This window comes from Lycium barbarum, chromosome 4 (genome assembly GCF_019175385.1).
Source record: "Lycium barbarum isolate Lr01 chromosome 4, ASM1917538v2, whole genome shotgun sequence".
Taxonomy (NCBI): Eukaryota; Viridiplantae; Streptophyta; class Magnoliopsida; order Solanales; family Solanaceae; genus Lycium; species Lycium barbarum.
Window position 1 is genome coordinate 135,725,199 of NC_083340.1, and position 13,968 is coordinate 135,739,166.

At 37.7% G+C, this 13,968-nt stretch overlaps 3 protein-coding genes across 3 annotated transcripts; all 3 read left to right on the top strand.

The window, feature by feature from the left end:
* The first annotated feature begins 672 nt into the window (after positions 1-672).
* LOC132638656 (uncharacterized) lies at positions 673-1,542 on the top strand. Its single transcript, XM_060355466.1, has 2 exons — positions 673-908; positions 994-1,542. The coding sequence occupies exons 1-2, from the start codon at positions 867-869 to the stop codon at positions 1,288-1,290; spliced, it is 339 nt and encodes a 112-aa protein (XP_060211449.1). The 5' UTR covers positions 673-866; the 3' UTR covers positions 1,291-1,542.
* A 9,728-nt stretch (positions 1,543-11,270) lies between these two features.
* LOC132637849 (uncharacterized) lies at positions 11,271-11,690 on the top strand. The gene has a single exon (XM_060354877.1). The coding sequence runs from the start codon at positions 11,271-11,273 to the stop codon at positions 11,688-11,690; it is 420 nt and encodes a 139-aa protein (XP_060210860.1).
* Positions 11,691-12,621: 931 nt separating this feature from the next.
* LOC132637850 (E3 ubiquitin ligase BIG BROTHER-related-like) lies at positions 12,622-13,649 on the top strand. Its single transcript, XM_060354879.1, has 3 exons — positions 12,622-13,032; positions 13,141-13,422; positions 13,530-13,649. Exons 1-3 carry the CDS (start codon positions 12,622-12,624, stop codon positions 13,647-13,649), a joined length of 813 nt encoding a protein of 270 aa, XP_060210862.1.
* The last annotated feature ends 319 nt before the right edge of the window (positions 13,650-13,968 follow it).

The following is a 13,968-nucleotide window of genomic DNA, read 5'->3' on the forward strand; positions in this document are numbered from 1 at the left end:
ACTGCAGCACATCCAAGCACTGTATGCACAATCAGCTGTACCAAGCCTTGTGTAGCTGCTGCACCAAACTTACCAAGGTTGCAAAGTGACAGCACTTGTGCCTTTCCATGCTACTCCTCTGATGCATTTCTGAGGCCAGCAGTAATATAACCTGCTGCTAAAAAGGGTAAGAAAACAAAGAAGGCTAAGGAGACGGGGGTTTCCCAGAGACCACCACAAAACCTTGTGATTAGAGATAGAAGCCCGTCGCCACATCTCCCACCACACGGTGCTCCATTGCCTCATGATCCCTTCATGAACGGCATTGCATATAGTCTTCCACCTCCATACAGCTTTGGTCGGCCCTATATGGCTCCACGCGAGGGCTTTACTGAGGCGCCTCCCAAGAGCCCGTCGATGATGTCCACACCAGGTTATCCTACCCCACAGGGCTTCACTCGGTATACTTCCGGATCTCAGCAGGCTACGTCTAGTGGTACTCCGACGACCACTCCCAGTCCGACTGCATCACATCATTCTTCATCATCTATTGAACAGCACAATATTACAGGTCCAGATCTTCCAGAAAGTAGTACTGCGCCTCACACTCCTACCGCGAATGACTTACGTGGAGGTTTAAGTGCTTCACAACTGGAATCTTATGATTTATCAGGGCGACTGATCATTGAGCCTGCATGATACGGGTATAAGTTTCCTTCTGCTAGAAGCGCTCCTATCACCAGTTGCCTTTATCAAAAGATTATGCACTAAATCAATTCTAAGTGTTTAATTTTTATATTTTTGGTAGTTGGTTACCAGACAAAGCTTCAAGACTCCTTACGGATGAGATAGAAAAACTATTTAAAGACTCACCTACTTGGGGCCAGATGTCACCAAATCGCCAGAGACAGATCTATTATGCATTTAAGGTATATGCATTTATTATTTTTAAGTGTACAATCCGGTTATATTGATCGATTCCTTATTATTAAACTCATTTACTTTTCATTGCAGGATAAATGTGTCTGGCGCTCGGAACATGAGACGCAGCTAGCCCAAAACTTCAAGAAGAAAGCTCAGCGCTTACTAAGTGACATGTTAGGAAGGGTTCGTGAATCTAACAAGAAGCCCAAGTGGATCCTTCCTGAAAACTATGCCAAGCTACTTCATTACTGGGCAACTAATGAAAGATTCTTACAACTAAGTGACATAGGGAAGAAGGCTAGAAATTCGACAAAGGGTGGCTCCCTACACACTAGTGGGGCTATGAGCCAAGAGGCCGTGAGGAGGAAGCTGGCAAGTCTACCTTAAGTGTACTTGTAGGATTGTGAATTTACTTTATTTTTTTTATGTCTAATCAATTTATTCTTTTGTAGGAACTAAAACGGGGGATGCCAGTGCCTCAAGATGAGGCGTTCAAGATCACTCACGTGAAGAAGAAGGCAAACACTAATGATCCAGACCAGTGGTGTGAGGAACGGGCTAAGTAGACCTACGTAAGCTTTCTTTTATCTACTTCATCTAGTTTGTATATGGATTGAAGTAAACTGAATACAAGTTCACATCATCTTGACAGTATTTTAGTAGGAAAATATGCTTGTGTTGACAATGGCTGGAATCATGATAACAAAGTGAAGAGTAAAATCAGTAGTTAAACCTGTTTTTTTTTAAAGTCACTGCCACAATAAACATTTATATAACTTGATATATTATACCACATCAAATTAACTTACCTTCGTATTCCTTTTTCCATTTCATGCTAATGAGGTGGTTAGAGGGTTTCTACAACAGCTAATATGTCTCAATGTCAAACAAGCTGGGGCTAGCTATATGATTCTTGTTGTCCATGTCGCTCCATTTGAGCTCATCTCAGGCTGATATTATACAAAATAAAATGGTTGGAGAGTTTTTAGTGGCAGAAAATTGTGATGATATGTGACACCAACTGTTTGGCTCTATTTTAAATTAGTATTGTAGAGAAAGATGTCAAGAAATGTGGAAGTGAGTCCCATAAGGAGATTGGCTGCCACCATAAATTCCCCAATGGATTTAATTGCTAAGAAGAGAGGCATAACTCCCTTCCTCATGCTGATTATTAGAAAGTAGGGAATGTATTGACTCAAGTGTGAGGAATGGAGGACATACAAGATTTAAGAGGAAGAATTTTAGGTCTCATGCCAGATAACTTACCTTAATTATTATCACGTTTGAATAAAAAAATTGATGTCTGAACAAGGTACTTTAATTACTATTAAGTTTGTGTGTGCATGTTGATAGGTTAATTGAAGATACACTGTGAAGCATTATAAAGTAATTCATCGTCGGTGGTAATATGTAATGCTTCTTGTACCCAAGATTGTGCAGCTTACGTATCTCCTTGAAACTACTTTTTGGATTACTACTGTAGTACTGTTAAATGAGCTTATGTGAGTGATGATGCATTATTGGTTAAATGCTTCTGCAGCTTTTGCCTCTCTTGCTTTGCTGCAACTTTGCAGCAAGATCACTTGAAAAGACAAACCTGTAAAAGGATAAAGAAAAGTAAAAAAGAGGAAATGATCACTAGAATAACATATGAATTTGGTCATTGGGAATCTGATACACTGATAGGATCATCAGTGTTTTTCTTTGGGATAGAAACTAAATGAATTTAGCGTCCGTTGAGCCTTTTGTGACGGTACTTTATGCTTCAGCATGTCACTGTCACATCATCTAGTTGGACTTAGAAGTTATGTTTTATTCCTGTTGTCAGTTTGTGTCTAGTTTTACCCTGTAGTTCATGTATTCTTTTTCGGTGCCTTCATCTTCTTGTGTCTGTTGATGTACTTCATTCAGCCATAGAGAAGCTGTACTTTGCAGGTATTCTTATGTGATATATCAACCTGTGACATAAATTGGGAATGACAGTTTGGTGCCTAAAGAGAACTCCTCATTCCTTTTATGCAATCTGATGGACACTAGAAGTCACATGCTACTGGTGGTGCGGCCAAATTTGGCCAAACATCTCAAGTAAAAGGGATCTTCTTTACTAGTGGTCCAATTGCATATGTGGATGACAACCCCAACTATTCTATTTGTAGCTCACCTGAAGCTAGATGGTTAAGTTTATTGAACTGGGTTAAACTATTCTTTTAGTTGAATTATTAGTAGTATTGATTTCAACCATGTTCTATTTTGGTTGTTTACTAAATATTTGATAGTTTTTTCTATTGAATTCGAGATTTAACTTGGTTGCTAATTTTACTTTCTAATTTCAGAATCAATTTCAACATTCAAAGGCGGAGTTTCTTCATACTCAGCCACCCAACACACAGGTGGCAGAAGAACAAATGGAGGAAAGGGGGCTTGAGAGTGTTGGTGGTCCCACTAGGTTTGGCACAGCTTACGGAATGCCACATCGTGCATTTCGTCAATACCGGTCGCCCCTGGAAGGCGTACATTCTTCCAATACCGAGTCGTTTGATAGAGTGAGTGCCATGGCCATGGAGCAAAAGATTGCCGAGATATCTAGCCAACTACAGGCCTCAGAGGAAAGGGAGAGGCGAAGGGATATGCAGTTTGACGGTATGAGGGCCCAATTAGACGCATCACTTGCTTCGAGGGGGATTCCCTCATGTGCTGATGATGCTCGTAAACCCATACTCAATCTAGTGGTGCGGATGATGATGGGACTCACGTGTTAAACACACAAAGGCATGCTTGAATGTTAATGTTGTGGTGGATTTGTGGATTGTGTAAGTGTTTTGTGGATGTTTGCGACGGGTGAAGTAGTCTAGTGTTGTAGACTAACTTAGTGTAGATTAGTTTAATGTTTTGTGGATGTTTGTAAAGGTTGAAGTAGTTTAATGTCTCTTTTGAATGTTTCAATGACGTTTTGATTCAACTTTGAAGTAGTTTCGAATTTAATTTGATGTATTGGTGGTTGTAGTATATGTGTTTGTTGAAGTAGCTTAATGTTTTATGTATTTGTAGTAGTTTGGTGAATTGTTGGCTGCTATTTGGGTTGGTTTTAGTTGAATACTGCATTGTTTTCATCTTGACAGGGGGCAGCTGGAATGGTAGTTAGATTCTACCAATTTTTTTCCAGAATACCGACCTCATGAGGTCGGTTTCTGAAAAAAAAAAAAACAGAAAATTAAAAATTAGCGACCTCATGAGTTCGGTATTATGGAAAATTTTCCCAGAAATTGTAAATTACTAACCTCATGAGGTCGGTTTTATGTAAAATTTTCAATAGAAATTAGAAATTACCGACCTCATGAGGTCGGTTTTATGTAAAAATTTCAATAGAAATTAGAAATTACCGACCTCATGAGGTCGGTTTTCTGTAAAATTTTCCCAAAAATTAGAAATTACCGACCTCATGATGTCGGGTTTCTGTAAATATTTTGCAAAAATTGTAAATTTCCGATCTCGCGATGACGAAAATCTAAAACAATATATTACACAATCATATAAATTATCGACCTCATGAGGTCGTTAAACCCATATCATTATATTATTAATATAATTACCGACCTAACGAGGTCGGTAATTTATATAATTAATATCCAACGTAAAAAATCACGAGGTCGGTATTTTGCGATCTCGTGAGGTCGGTTATATTACCGACCCACTCTTTTCCGACCTAATTTTGAGGTCGGTTTTTGGCCAAAACCGACCTCATGAGGTCGGAAATAACCATTTTTTGAGGTCGGGATAACCTGTTTTTTTAGTAGTGTCTCTTAGGGCTGGGTTGGGGCTGGCCATTTTAAGGCCCTTTCAAATGGTCCGGCCTAGGCTAGCCCATCAAATTCTTGGCCCGCAAAGTTTGGACTGGGCTGGCCTGTTTTGACAGCTCTATTTATCGTTTGAATTGGCTAAGAAGTAGAACATACGAACATGAGAATGTAGAGGTTAATTAAAACTCTGCACACCTGTGTATTTTGGCCACGTAGAAGAGAAATAACTGTAATTTTTCATTTTTCCCTTTTAAGTACGCCATTCCTAAGTTGTAGATCCATTGTCTTCTATATTGAAGCTCAAAAAATCCATTTTCTTCCCCAAGTTTAGCGGCTATCGTGAAGCTGTAAGCTCTCATTTGTATAAATTTATGCTCTTTTTTCATTTCTATCTTACATTTAAAATGTTTGGGCTTGTAATTTCTTTCCCGAATTTCTAGATACAAAATTAGGAAAAATTGAAGAGTGAAGTAAAGGGTTTCCATTTTTTGTTTTGTTCGAAGAGTGACTGGACTGATAATGACCGGATCCCTTAGTCTTTTGTCCCTTTTCAACGCCTATGTGTAAACGAAATAAAAAGACTTGATTTGTTATTCAGCTGACTTGATAAATGACAAAGAAATGCTTTAAAAATATATCTGGTGGGGGGGGGGGGGGGGGGAGGGGATAATAGTACCCTGTAAAGTATGAGTGTGTTACTGTAAATCCGGTCATAGTTTAGACGTCATTTTAGCCATTTTGCCGTTAAAGTTTTTGACCTCACTCATCGAAAAAAATAATTTCGAATAATTTTTTTTTTTTGTTTTTGGTTGTGGAGATGAAATATAAACTTATAGCTTCTGTTTGACAGCAGAATAAGAAATATTTGTTATATCCCGCATTTTGTGCATTCGGATAATTTAAGATAATTGCGGGAAGCTAAGAGCAAGCCTATACGTTTGATCTTGTTTGGCACACAAGTTGTCCACAAAATATTGACGCGGAAATATTGAGGAAGGCTAAGAGCAAAATTGAAATTTTGAAAATTCGTTTCATGAATTACAAAAATATTAGTTATAGTAAGTTGGGCTTAAAAAAAAAAGGCAAAAGGCCCAACAAAGTGGCCGGCCATAGGGGTGGCATGGGCCAAGCCCATGTGAAATTAAATCCAAGTAAATATATAGGGAAAGGGCCACTATTATTTGCCACAAATTCAACAACTTTTAAGAAAACAAAAAGAGAGAGCAAGAAAGAAAGGGAATTCGGCCCTAGAAGAAAAAAATAATAATTTTGAGCCATCAATCTCGGATCCAAAAATTATAATTTTCTAGTATTCTTACTAAGTTCAAGACTCTCTTCAACGTGATATAATTATTTAAGCAAGAAAACTACTTTTGTGGCAAGTGGGAAATTGGAGAAAAGGTAAGAATTTCCATTCTTTCTCATGTTATGGAAGGTTTATATATGTTGTAGTGAGTAGAATTGAATTAAAAGCATGAAATTTGTGTGTTGAGGGTGTGAGTGTATGTGGCCGTGTATGTGTGTAGTGTAGGGAGGAAGATGGAAAATTCTTATGTAGTAATTTGGTTGTTGTTGATATGTATTCTATGATGAAAATGAGAATTTGATGATTCCAGTTGAAGTTGTGATGATTGTGGGCTGTTTTGGAAGCCACCATGGTCATTAATGTTGTTCTTGAATTTGCGGGAATAACATTGCTAACGTATGAATTATTGTTGTAGTTTATGACTTTGAAAGAAGAAAAATGCATCGTCGTAGTTTCGTTGCATTTGTAGAAGTTTCGGGTGGAATATGGTGTTAGTAGGGTTGTTTGAATATTGTACAAATTGCTTAAAGTGTTCTTGAATTGTGTTTGAATGATCTTGGATTAGTAATGAATACGTGAGTGTTGATATCGGTTTAAATGTACGTAGTTGAATTGAATGTTGATGAATTATGTAGAGAAGAAGGTTACTAATGTTAGAATATGTCTTAAATTAATTGTTGGTATTATTGGAATAATCGTTGGTATTGTTGTTGATATTTTGGCCGAGTTAAATTCTCGGATTTGTTGTTAATGATATAGCCGAGTTGGATTCTCGGGGATGGTAGTATTTACAGGGGAAATACTGCCGAAATTTCTGTAAAAAAAAAAAAGTGTTGGTTGGAATTGAATTCTTAAGTGTTTATGCCTAATGTTTGGTGCGAATTAATGTTATTGTAGATCTTGTGAAGCCAAAGACTTAACTTTGGATTTGCGTAGAAAGCGGGCAAGGTATGTAAGACTTACCTTTCTTTCTTATGGCATGATCTCTATGAAATGAACAAATGATGTATATGTATAATTTCAAAGAAATTCTCGTTCTTAGAGCCATTAGGGTGGCTAATATCTTTGACCTCCATAAGCCGTCTCATATGGTTTCGATACGTATTCACGATTCCAAAGCTCTATTTGATAAGTTTACGAGTTCGTCTACGATTTCTATTGGCCTATTGATACGAGTATACGTAGTATGGTTGAGATTATTGTATAATTGGATAGTAAGCCAAGTATAAGAATTTATGTCCTTAAAATGATTTTGTAAGTATTAATGTTCCTAACTTTTGCATACAATCTTGGATCGGGTCGAACGTTCCTCGGCAATACTATAATACGATTATGGATCGAGCTGCACGTTCCGCAGCAATACAATGCACGGTGTTCTACGAGTATGCATGCATAAATCTGTTATATGTATATGTAGATGATATATGATTAATGTCTTGATTTTCGAACGATAACACGTCCGACTATTCCGTTAAGCTTTGATATACCTTGATATGTGCGTACGGTTCCAAAAGTTATATTTGATTTCATCCATCACGAGATCCGAAAGGTACTTAACATGATTGTTCCAAAATCTGTTATATGTATATATGATGATTGCTTCGGTTTTCCAAAATGGCCTCTGAAATGTCCGCAAAGGTTTTGTGGTAAAATATCTGTAACTTTGCTATACTAGCTTCGATTGGTTTGGAACTTGTTCTGAACCTTCAGGTGTCGATAAGTATACCTATCTGTCGGGTCTCGATTTATGTATATATTGTTTCGCACTACTCTGTTCATGCAGCGTCAGTATGCCCTTCACTGAGCCTGGGCCAGGATATGTTCTCGTGCGTACTCCTCTGCATTGTTCACCGCGTCCCTCTCACTTGCGGACCGGGGCACGTTATATATGATATGTTGACATGATGATATGATGATGGGGTGGTGGCCAGGATGGCATATGATGACTCTATTCACCGCGCTCCGCAAAAGAGGGCCGGGGCACGTTACATGCATATATGATACATGATATTGACATACATGATATATGATTCACCGCGTCCCTCACCGAGGGCCGGGGCACGTTATATGCATACATGGCACATGATTTACCGCGTCCCTCACGGGAGGGTCGGGGCACGATATATGTTTACATGATACATGATCTACCGCGTCTCTCACGGGAAGGCCGGGGCACGTTATATGTATCTATGATATATGATTCTGTCATGCATGATCTGTGTCTGGAAAGTGAGATCTTTTAGCACTCTGGAAGATTCACTTATTTTTCTGTACTTTTCTGACATATGACATCGGTATACGTGATTGTGTCTGGAAGGTAAGTAGCTTGGTATTCTGGACGGTGTACCTAGTCCTGTACTGTTATTCCGGTTATGATTCTGTTTTCTGTATTTCATGCCTTACATACTCAGTACATACTCCGTACTGACCCCCTTTCTTCGGGGGCTGCATTTCATGCCCGCAAGTACAGACGCTTATTGTGGTGATCCGCCAGCCTAGGGTGCCCATTCTGCTACTTGAGAGTGCTCCTTTGATCCGGAGCCCACACTTTTGGTACCGATCTTTCCATTGTACATATTTATGCATATATGACTATTCAGGGGTACGGCGGGGCCCTGTCCCGCCATATGATTCAGTTATTTTTGTTAGAGGCCTGTAGACATGTATGTGGGTCATGGGTCGTTATGATTCTGTTATGTCTGTGTAGTTTGCGTCTAAGTGGCTCCAGTTGCTGTGACAGCCTTAACGGCTGGTGCGCGTATATATATGTGTGTGTGTTTATACGATACGTTTGTTATTTGCGACCGCTTAAGATTATATCCGATCTTAGCATCCATATGAACTAATATATGTTGGACAAGAATAAGTTATGGATATATCGATCGGTTAGGTAAGTGTGTATGGGTGTCCAGCTCGGGCACTAGTCACGGCCTACGAGGTTGGGTCGTGACAATATTAAACATAGTTATATTCTTTAATTGACTATATATCTCTCAATTATAAATGCAATTACTTTCTTTGTCCCAATTTATGTGGCATCGTTGGAATTTCGAAATTCAAATTTCTAAAAACTGTGAATTCGGATATAGAAAATTTTAAGTTTTTTGAAATAAAATTTATTTATTTAGAAATTACGTAAAACGTACTATATAAAACGCAATAATTAACAACTAAACAAAGGGTAGAAAGATGACTTTAGGAAACTAAATAAAGAAGAATTTCAAGGCATTACTGCAAAAATTTCCCAGGCCAGAAAGGAACTCACCCAAATTCAAGAACAAATCAGTCACCAATGTTCCGATGCTTTACTCTTGAAAGAAAAGCAATGTCTGATGGCCATAGAAAAATGTAATCTCGTTGAAGGGAGTATATTGAGGCAGAAGTCAAGGGCATAGTGTGTTAAATTGGGTGATGCAAACAACAAATATTTTTCAGCTGTGATCAAAGACAGAGCTAATAGAAAACAGCTGGTGGAACTCACTTCCCTTACTGGTATAAAATTGACAGAATCACAAGACATACAAGAAGAGGTGACAAAATTTTACAAAGGGCTTATGGGATCTGCTGCTCAATCGTTACCTGCAGTGAATAAGGTTATTATGAGGAAGGGACCAGTTTTAACTCATGCTCAGGGATTGGAACTATGTAAAGAGGTTAGTGAGGTAGAAATAGATGAAGCATTAATGTCCATTGGAGATGATAAGGCACCTGGAGTAGATGGCTACAATGCTTATTTCTATAAAAAAGCTTGGCCAACTATCAGATCAGATATCATTGCTGCTGTTAAAATATTTTTTCACACTAGTCAAATTTATAGGCCCATCAATTGTACTGTTATCACGCTAATCCCCAAGACTGCTGCACCACTTAATATCAAAGAGTATAGACCAATTGTTTGCTGCTCAGTTCTATACAAAAACATTGCCAAGGTAGTATCAGCTAGGATCCAACAGGTTATTGCTTCTATCATCTGTGAGTCTCAGTCTGGATTTATCCCAGGGAGAAAAATAGCAGATAACATAATCCTTGCTAATGAATTAGTCAGAGCATACTCCAGGAAACATATATCACCTAGGTGCATGATAAAGATTGATTTACAAAAAGCCTATGACTCGGTAGAACGGATATTCCTGGAACAAGTACTTGAAGCATTATGTTTTCCTACTAAATTCATACACTGGATTATGGAGTGTGTACGAACTGTACATTATTCAATTTTGATCAACGGTGAACCCACTGAGGCATTTGATGCGGCAAAGGGGCTCAGACAAGGGGATCCCATCTCCCCTTATTTATTTGCCATTGCCATGGAATAACTAAGCAGATGCTTACACACTCTCAAGGAGAATAAATAATTTAAATTTCATCCTAAGTGTGCTAGACTTGGTATCACCCATCTATGCTTCGCTGATGATCTATTATTGTTTGCTAGAGGTGATCAAACATCTGTTGCTGCCTTATATCAATGTTTCCAACAGTTCTCTCAAGCATCTGGGCTACAAGAAAACATTGGTAAAAGTTCCTTCTACTTTGGGGGTATAAGTGATACTATTCAATCTGCCCTTCTCCAACAATTTGGTTTTGGATTAGGCACATTGCCTTTCAAATATCTGGGGATACCCTTGTCCACCAAAAAATTAACTGTCCTCCAATGGTCCCCACTAATAGAGAAAATAGTAGCAAGGATTTCCTCCTAGACCGCTAAGAAACTCTCTTATGCCGGAAGGATACAACTGATGCAATCTGTACTATTTGGAATTCAATCTTATTGGGCTCAGTTATTTGTCATACCTGTAGCTATGTTGAAGGCAATCGAAGGCTACTGTAGGAGTTATATTTGGTCAGGCACAAATACAATTACTAAAAAGGCACTTGTGGCATGGGACAACATGTGCTTACCTAAATCAGCTGGTGGCTTTAACTTGATTAACATCTAGATCTTGAACCAAGCTGCAATTGCTAGAACCTGCTGGGATGTGGCCCATAAATTTGACAAACTATGGATCAGATGGATCCGTAGTTACTATATCAAGAACCAACAGTTCTTCACTATGCCAAGTCCGAATCAGGCATCCTGGATGGTGAAGCAGATCATGGGAACTAGAGGCATTTTGGAACAAAACCAGAACTTTGGAAATCAGAAACCAATTACTATAAAAGTAATATACCTACATCTGCTTCGAGAAAGGGACAGAATCTCTTGGAAGTGCCTGGTGTTTGCTAATGAAGCAAGGCCTAAAGCCAAATTTATTCTGTGGCTCTAAATGCAAAACAGACTGATCACAACAGATAGACTAACTGCTTGGGGTATAAATGTGGATCAAAGTTGCAAACTGTGTCAAGGACAATTTGAATCTAGAGATCACCTGTTTATGCAATGCTCCTACACTCAGACTCTGTGGAAAAAATTGCTGATATGGTTAAACAGACCTGGTTTCCAAGCTCAGTCATGGGGACAACAGGAAAACTGGATTGTAGCAAATACAAAAGGTAAATCACAGGCTGCTCAGATATTGAAGCTGGTATACACGGAATTTGTACATGTAGTATGGCAGGAAAGGAACCAGAGAACGTTTGAAAACAAGTCAAAACAATGGGGCGTGTTAGCTAGAGAAATAGCCTATGTGAGTAATGTTAGAGCCTCTCTGGGCATTAGAGCTAAGTTACAGCAGCTGCTGTTTTGATTGTAACTAGGGAATGCTAGATTTTTGAGTCTCACATTTTAGATAGCTATACTGTGTCAGTATGCTATGGATATGTAAATATTGCACTTGGTGATTAATAAGAAAAGTTAGTTACCAAAAAAATAATTAACAACTTAAAATATTTAAGAGGTATATAATGCCAAAGGAAAATTTTTTGGTTGACTCTCGAAATTCGAAAGGTGCCACATAAAAATGAGAGAGAATATAAGATCTAAGTATATAATTACCAAATAATCAATCACTAACACATATTTATTGACACACTTTCATATATTTAAATCATCATATAACGCTTAAGTAGTAATATAAGATGTCTGGTATTATTATTTTAATTTATACTCTCACCGGTTCAAAATAAGTGTTTACTTACAAAATCAAGAAGAAATTAACTTTATTTTTTCAGATTTATCGCTATTTACTTAAGGCAATAAATAAGTAAGAATCTTCTTAATTAAAGGTAGTCTAGTCACGTGTCTATTTTTTGTTCTAGGAGTAGTGTTTTATTAAGGGGTGTGAAAAAAGCTAAGTGAACACTTATTTTGAGCCGGAGGGTATATTGATTAAAATTCAATGTGTTTTCTGGTTTTTGTATTCTAATTACATAAAATGGAAAAGATTAACTAGTGTTTCGCAATAAACATTTAAATAATTTATCTATATACATGCTAAATTCGCAATGGCATTTTTAGTCAACCTAAAATCCTAGTCCTAGCAATGTTGGGAAAAGGAAACTTGGGCGGAAAGGAAACAAGGTTTTAAGGAAAGATTTCCCAAAGTCAAATCCCAATCAAATTCGGTAGTAAATCTTTTTCCTATAAGTAAGTTACATTAACACCAGTATCATTAAATTCCCTAGTTCAAAACTTTCAAAAAACTCTTGTTTTTTTTTCTTTTTTTCTTTTCAAGAAACATGTCTGAAAATCAATGTTATGCTAATAGAACATTACCACCTGCAGTAGTTTTTTACTTGAACCAACAACATCAGCAAACAAGTGAAGTGCCCACATTGGCTAGACCTTCACTGACCGTTGATTATTTCATGACTCGCTTTACGTTTGAGGATGAAGAATTTATAGAAGAAGAGGAAGAGGAGGAAGAGGAATTTGCGAATGACATATCCGAGTCGATTCTTCATGAAGAAATTATAGAAGAAGAAGAGGAGGAAGAAGATTTTGAAGTTGAAATATCTGAGAATTTGGAAACACGAACAAGAATGGAGTTTGCTCATAGTATGGATATTGATCAGCAACAGCCGCCTCATATTCCAAGTGGAACAATCGACGAAGTGCAGCCTACACGAGCTAGGGCGCCTCGAATGCGTGTCATTAATAACTAAGTTCGTCACACAATTCAACTCCCAGAATTGATTCTTGATAGTGATACCTATGGCTATGGTGATGAAATTGATGAAGAAGATGAAGAAATATAGGAAGAGGAAGAGGAAGAGGAATATAATGAGTTGGTGGATCATCAAGATATGTCTGAATATTTGGAAACAAGAACATATTATTATGATCCTGTTATGGATATAGATGTTAATGGAGGTGACCCAGTTGTTGAAGATGAGGAACAAGAAACATGTGCCATTTGTTTACTTGAATATAAAGACGAAAACACCATTAGCACACTTCAATGTGGCCATGAATTTCACTCTGGATGCATCAAGAAGTGGCTGCAGAGGAAAAAATCATGTCCCTTTTGTAGAGCTTCAGTTTTGCCCCTACATTAGTCTTAATCTCAAGAATTCAATTAGTGTAATGGTTAGTATTATTATTTTTATCATGGTCGTTGTAATCACAATTCTTATGTGAATTATAGTTTCTTGTAACTTTGAGAGGATATCCAGAATCATTGCAGATTATCATGTCAGAATTTTCTACACATCCAGTTCCTTATCATGTTTCTAAGATTGATAGCATTTTAATTTGTGCTGAATAATCTTTAGTTTACACTTATGTTTATGTAGTTTGCTCCTGAAACAGAAAAGTGTAACTCAAAAGCCTGTGGTTGATTAACTTGATTCAACTACAAAGAAGTGTAAGGGGCTGTACCTTGCATTTTTATGGTCCCTCAAACAAAAAGTAATGGAAGAAAATCAAAGAATCCATCAGAATTGCTTGTTATTGATACTCTGTGAAAACAATCTGCGAATTATTGACATCCATAAGTATTGAGGATACTTTTGCAGTACCTGACTCTCTTCTCTTTTTATAGCTCATGCAATATTCATTCATCGTCGTTATAATGCAGCACAACA

Bases quoted from the DNA above. Each gene is read 5' to 3' on its own strand.
- LOC132638656 (XM_060355466.1), top strand. From the start codon at position 867: ATGTCACCAAATCGCCAGAGACAGATCTATTATGCATTTAAG. The intron at 909-993 runs GTATATGCATTT...TTTTCATTGCAG, and splicing joins AGATCTATTATGCATTTAAG to GATAAATGTGTCTGGCGCTC.
- LOC132637849 (XM_060354877.1), top strand. From the start codon at position 11,271: ATGCAAAACAGACTGATCACAACAGATAGACTAACTGCTTGGGGTATA.
- LOC132637850 (XM_060354879.1), top strand. From the start codon at position 12,622: ATGTCTGAAAATCAATGTTATGCTAATAGAACATTACCACCTGCAGTA. The intron at 13,033-13,140 runs GTCATTAATAAC...GAAGAAATATAG, and splicing joins CTAGGGCGCCTCGAATGCGT to GAAGAGGAAGAGGAAGAGGA. The intron at 13,423-13,529 runs GTTTTGCCCCTA...TGTGAATTATAG, and splicing joins GTCCCTTTTGTAGAGCTTCA to TTTCTTGTAACTTTGAGAGG.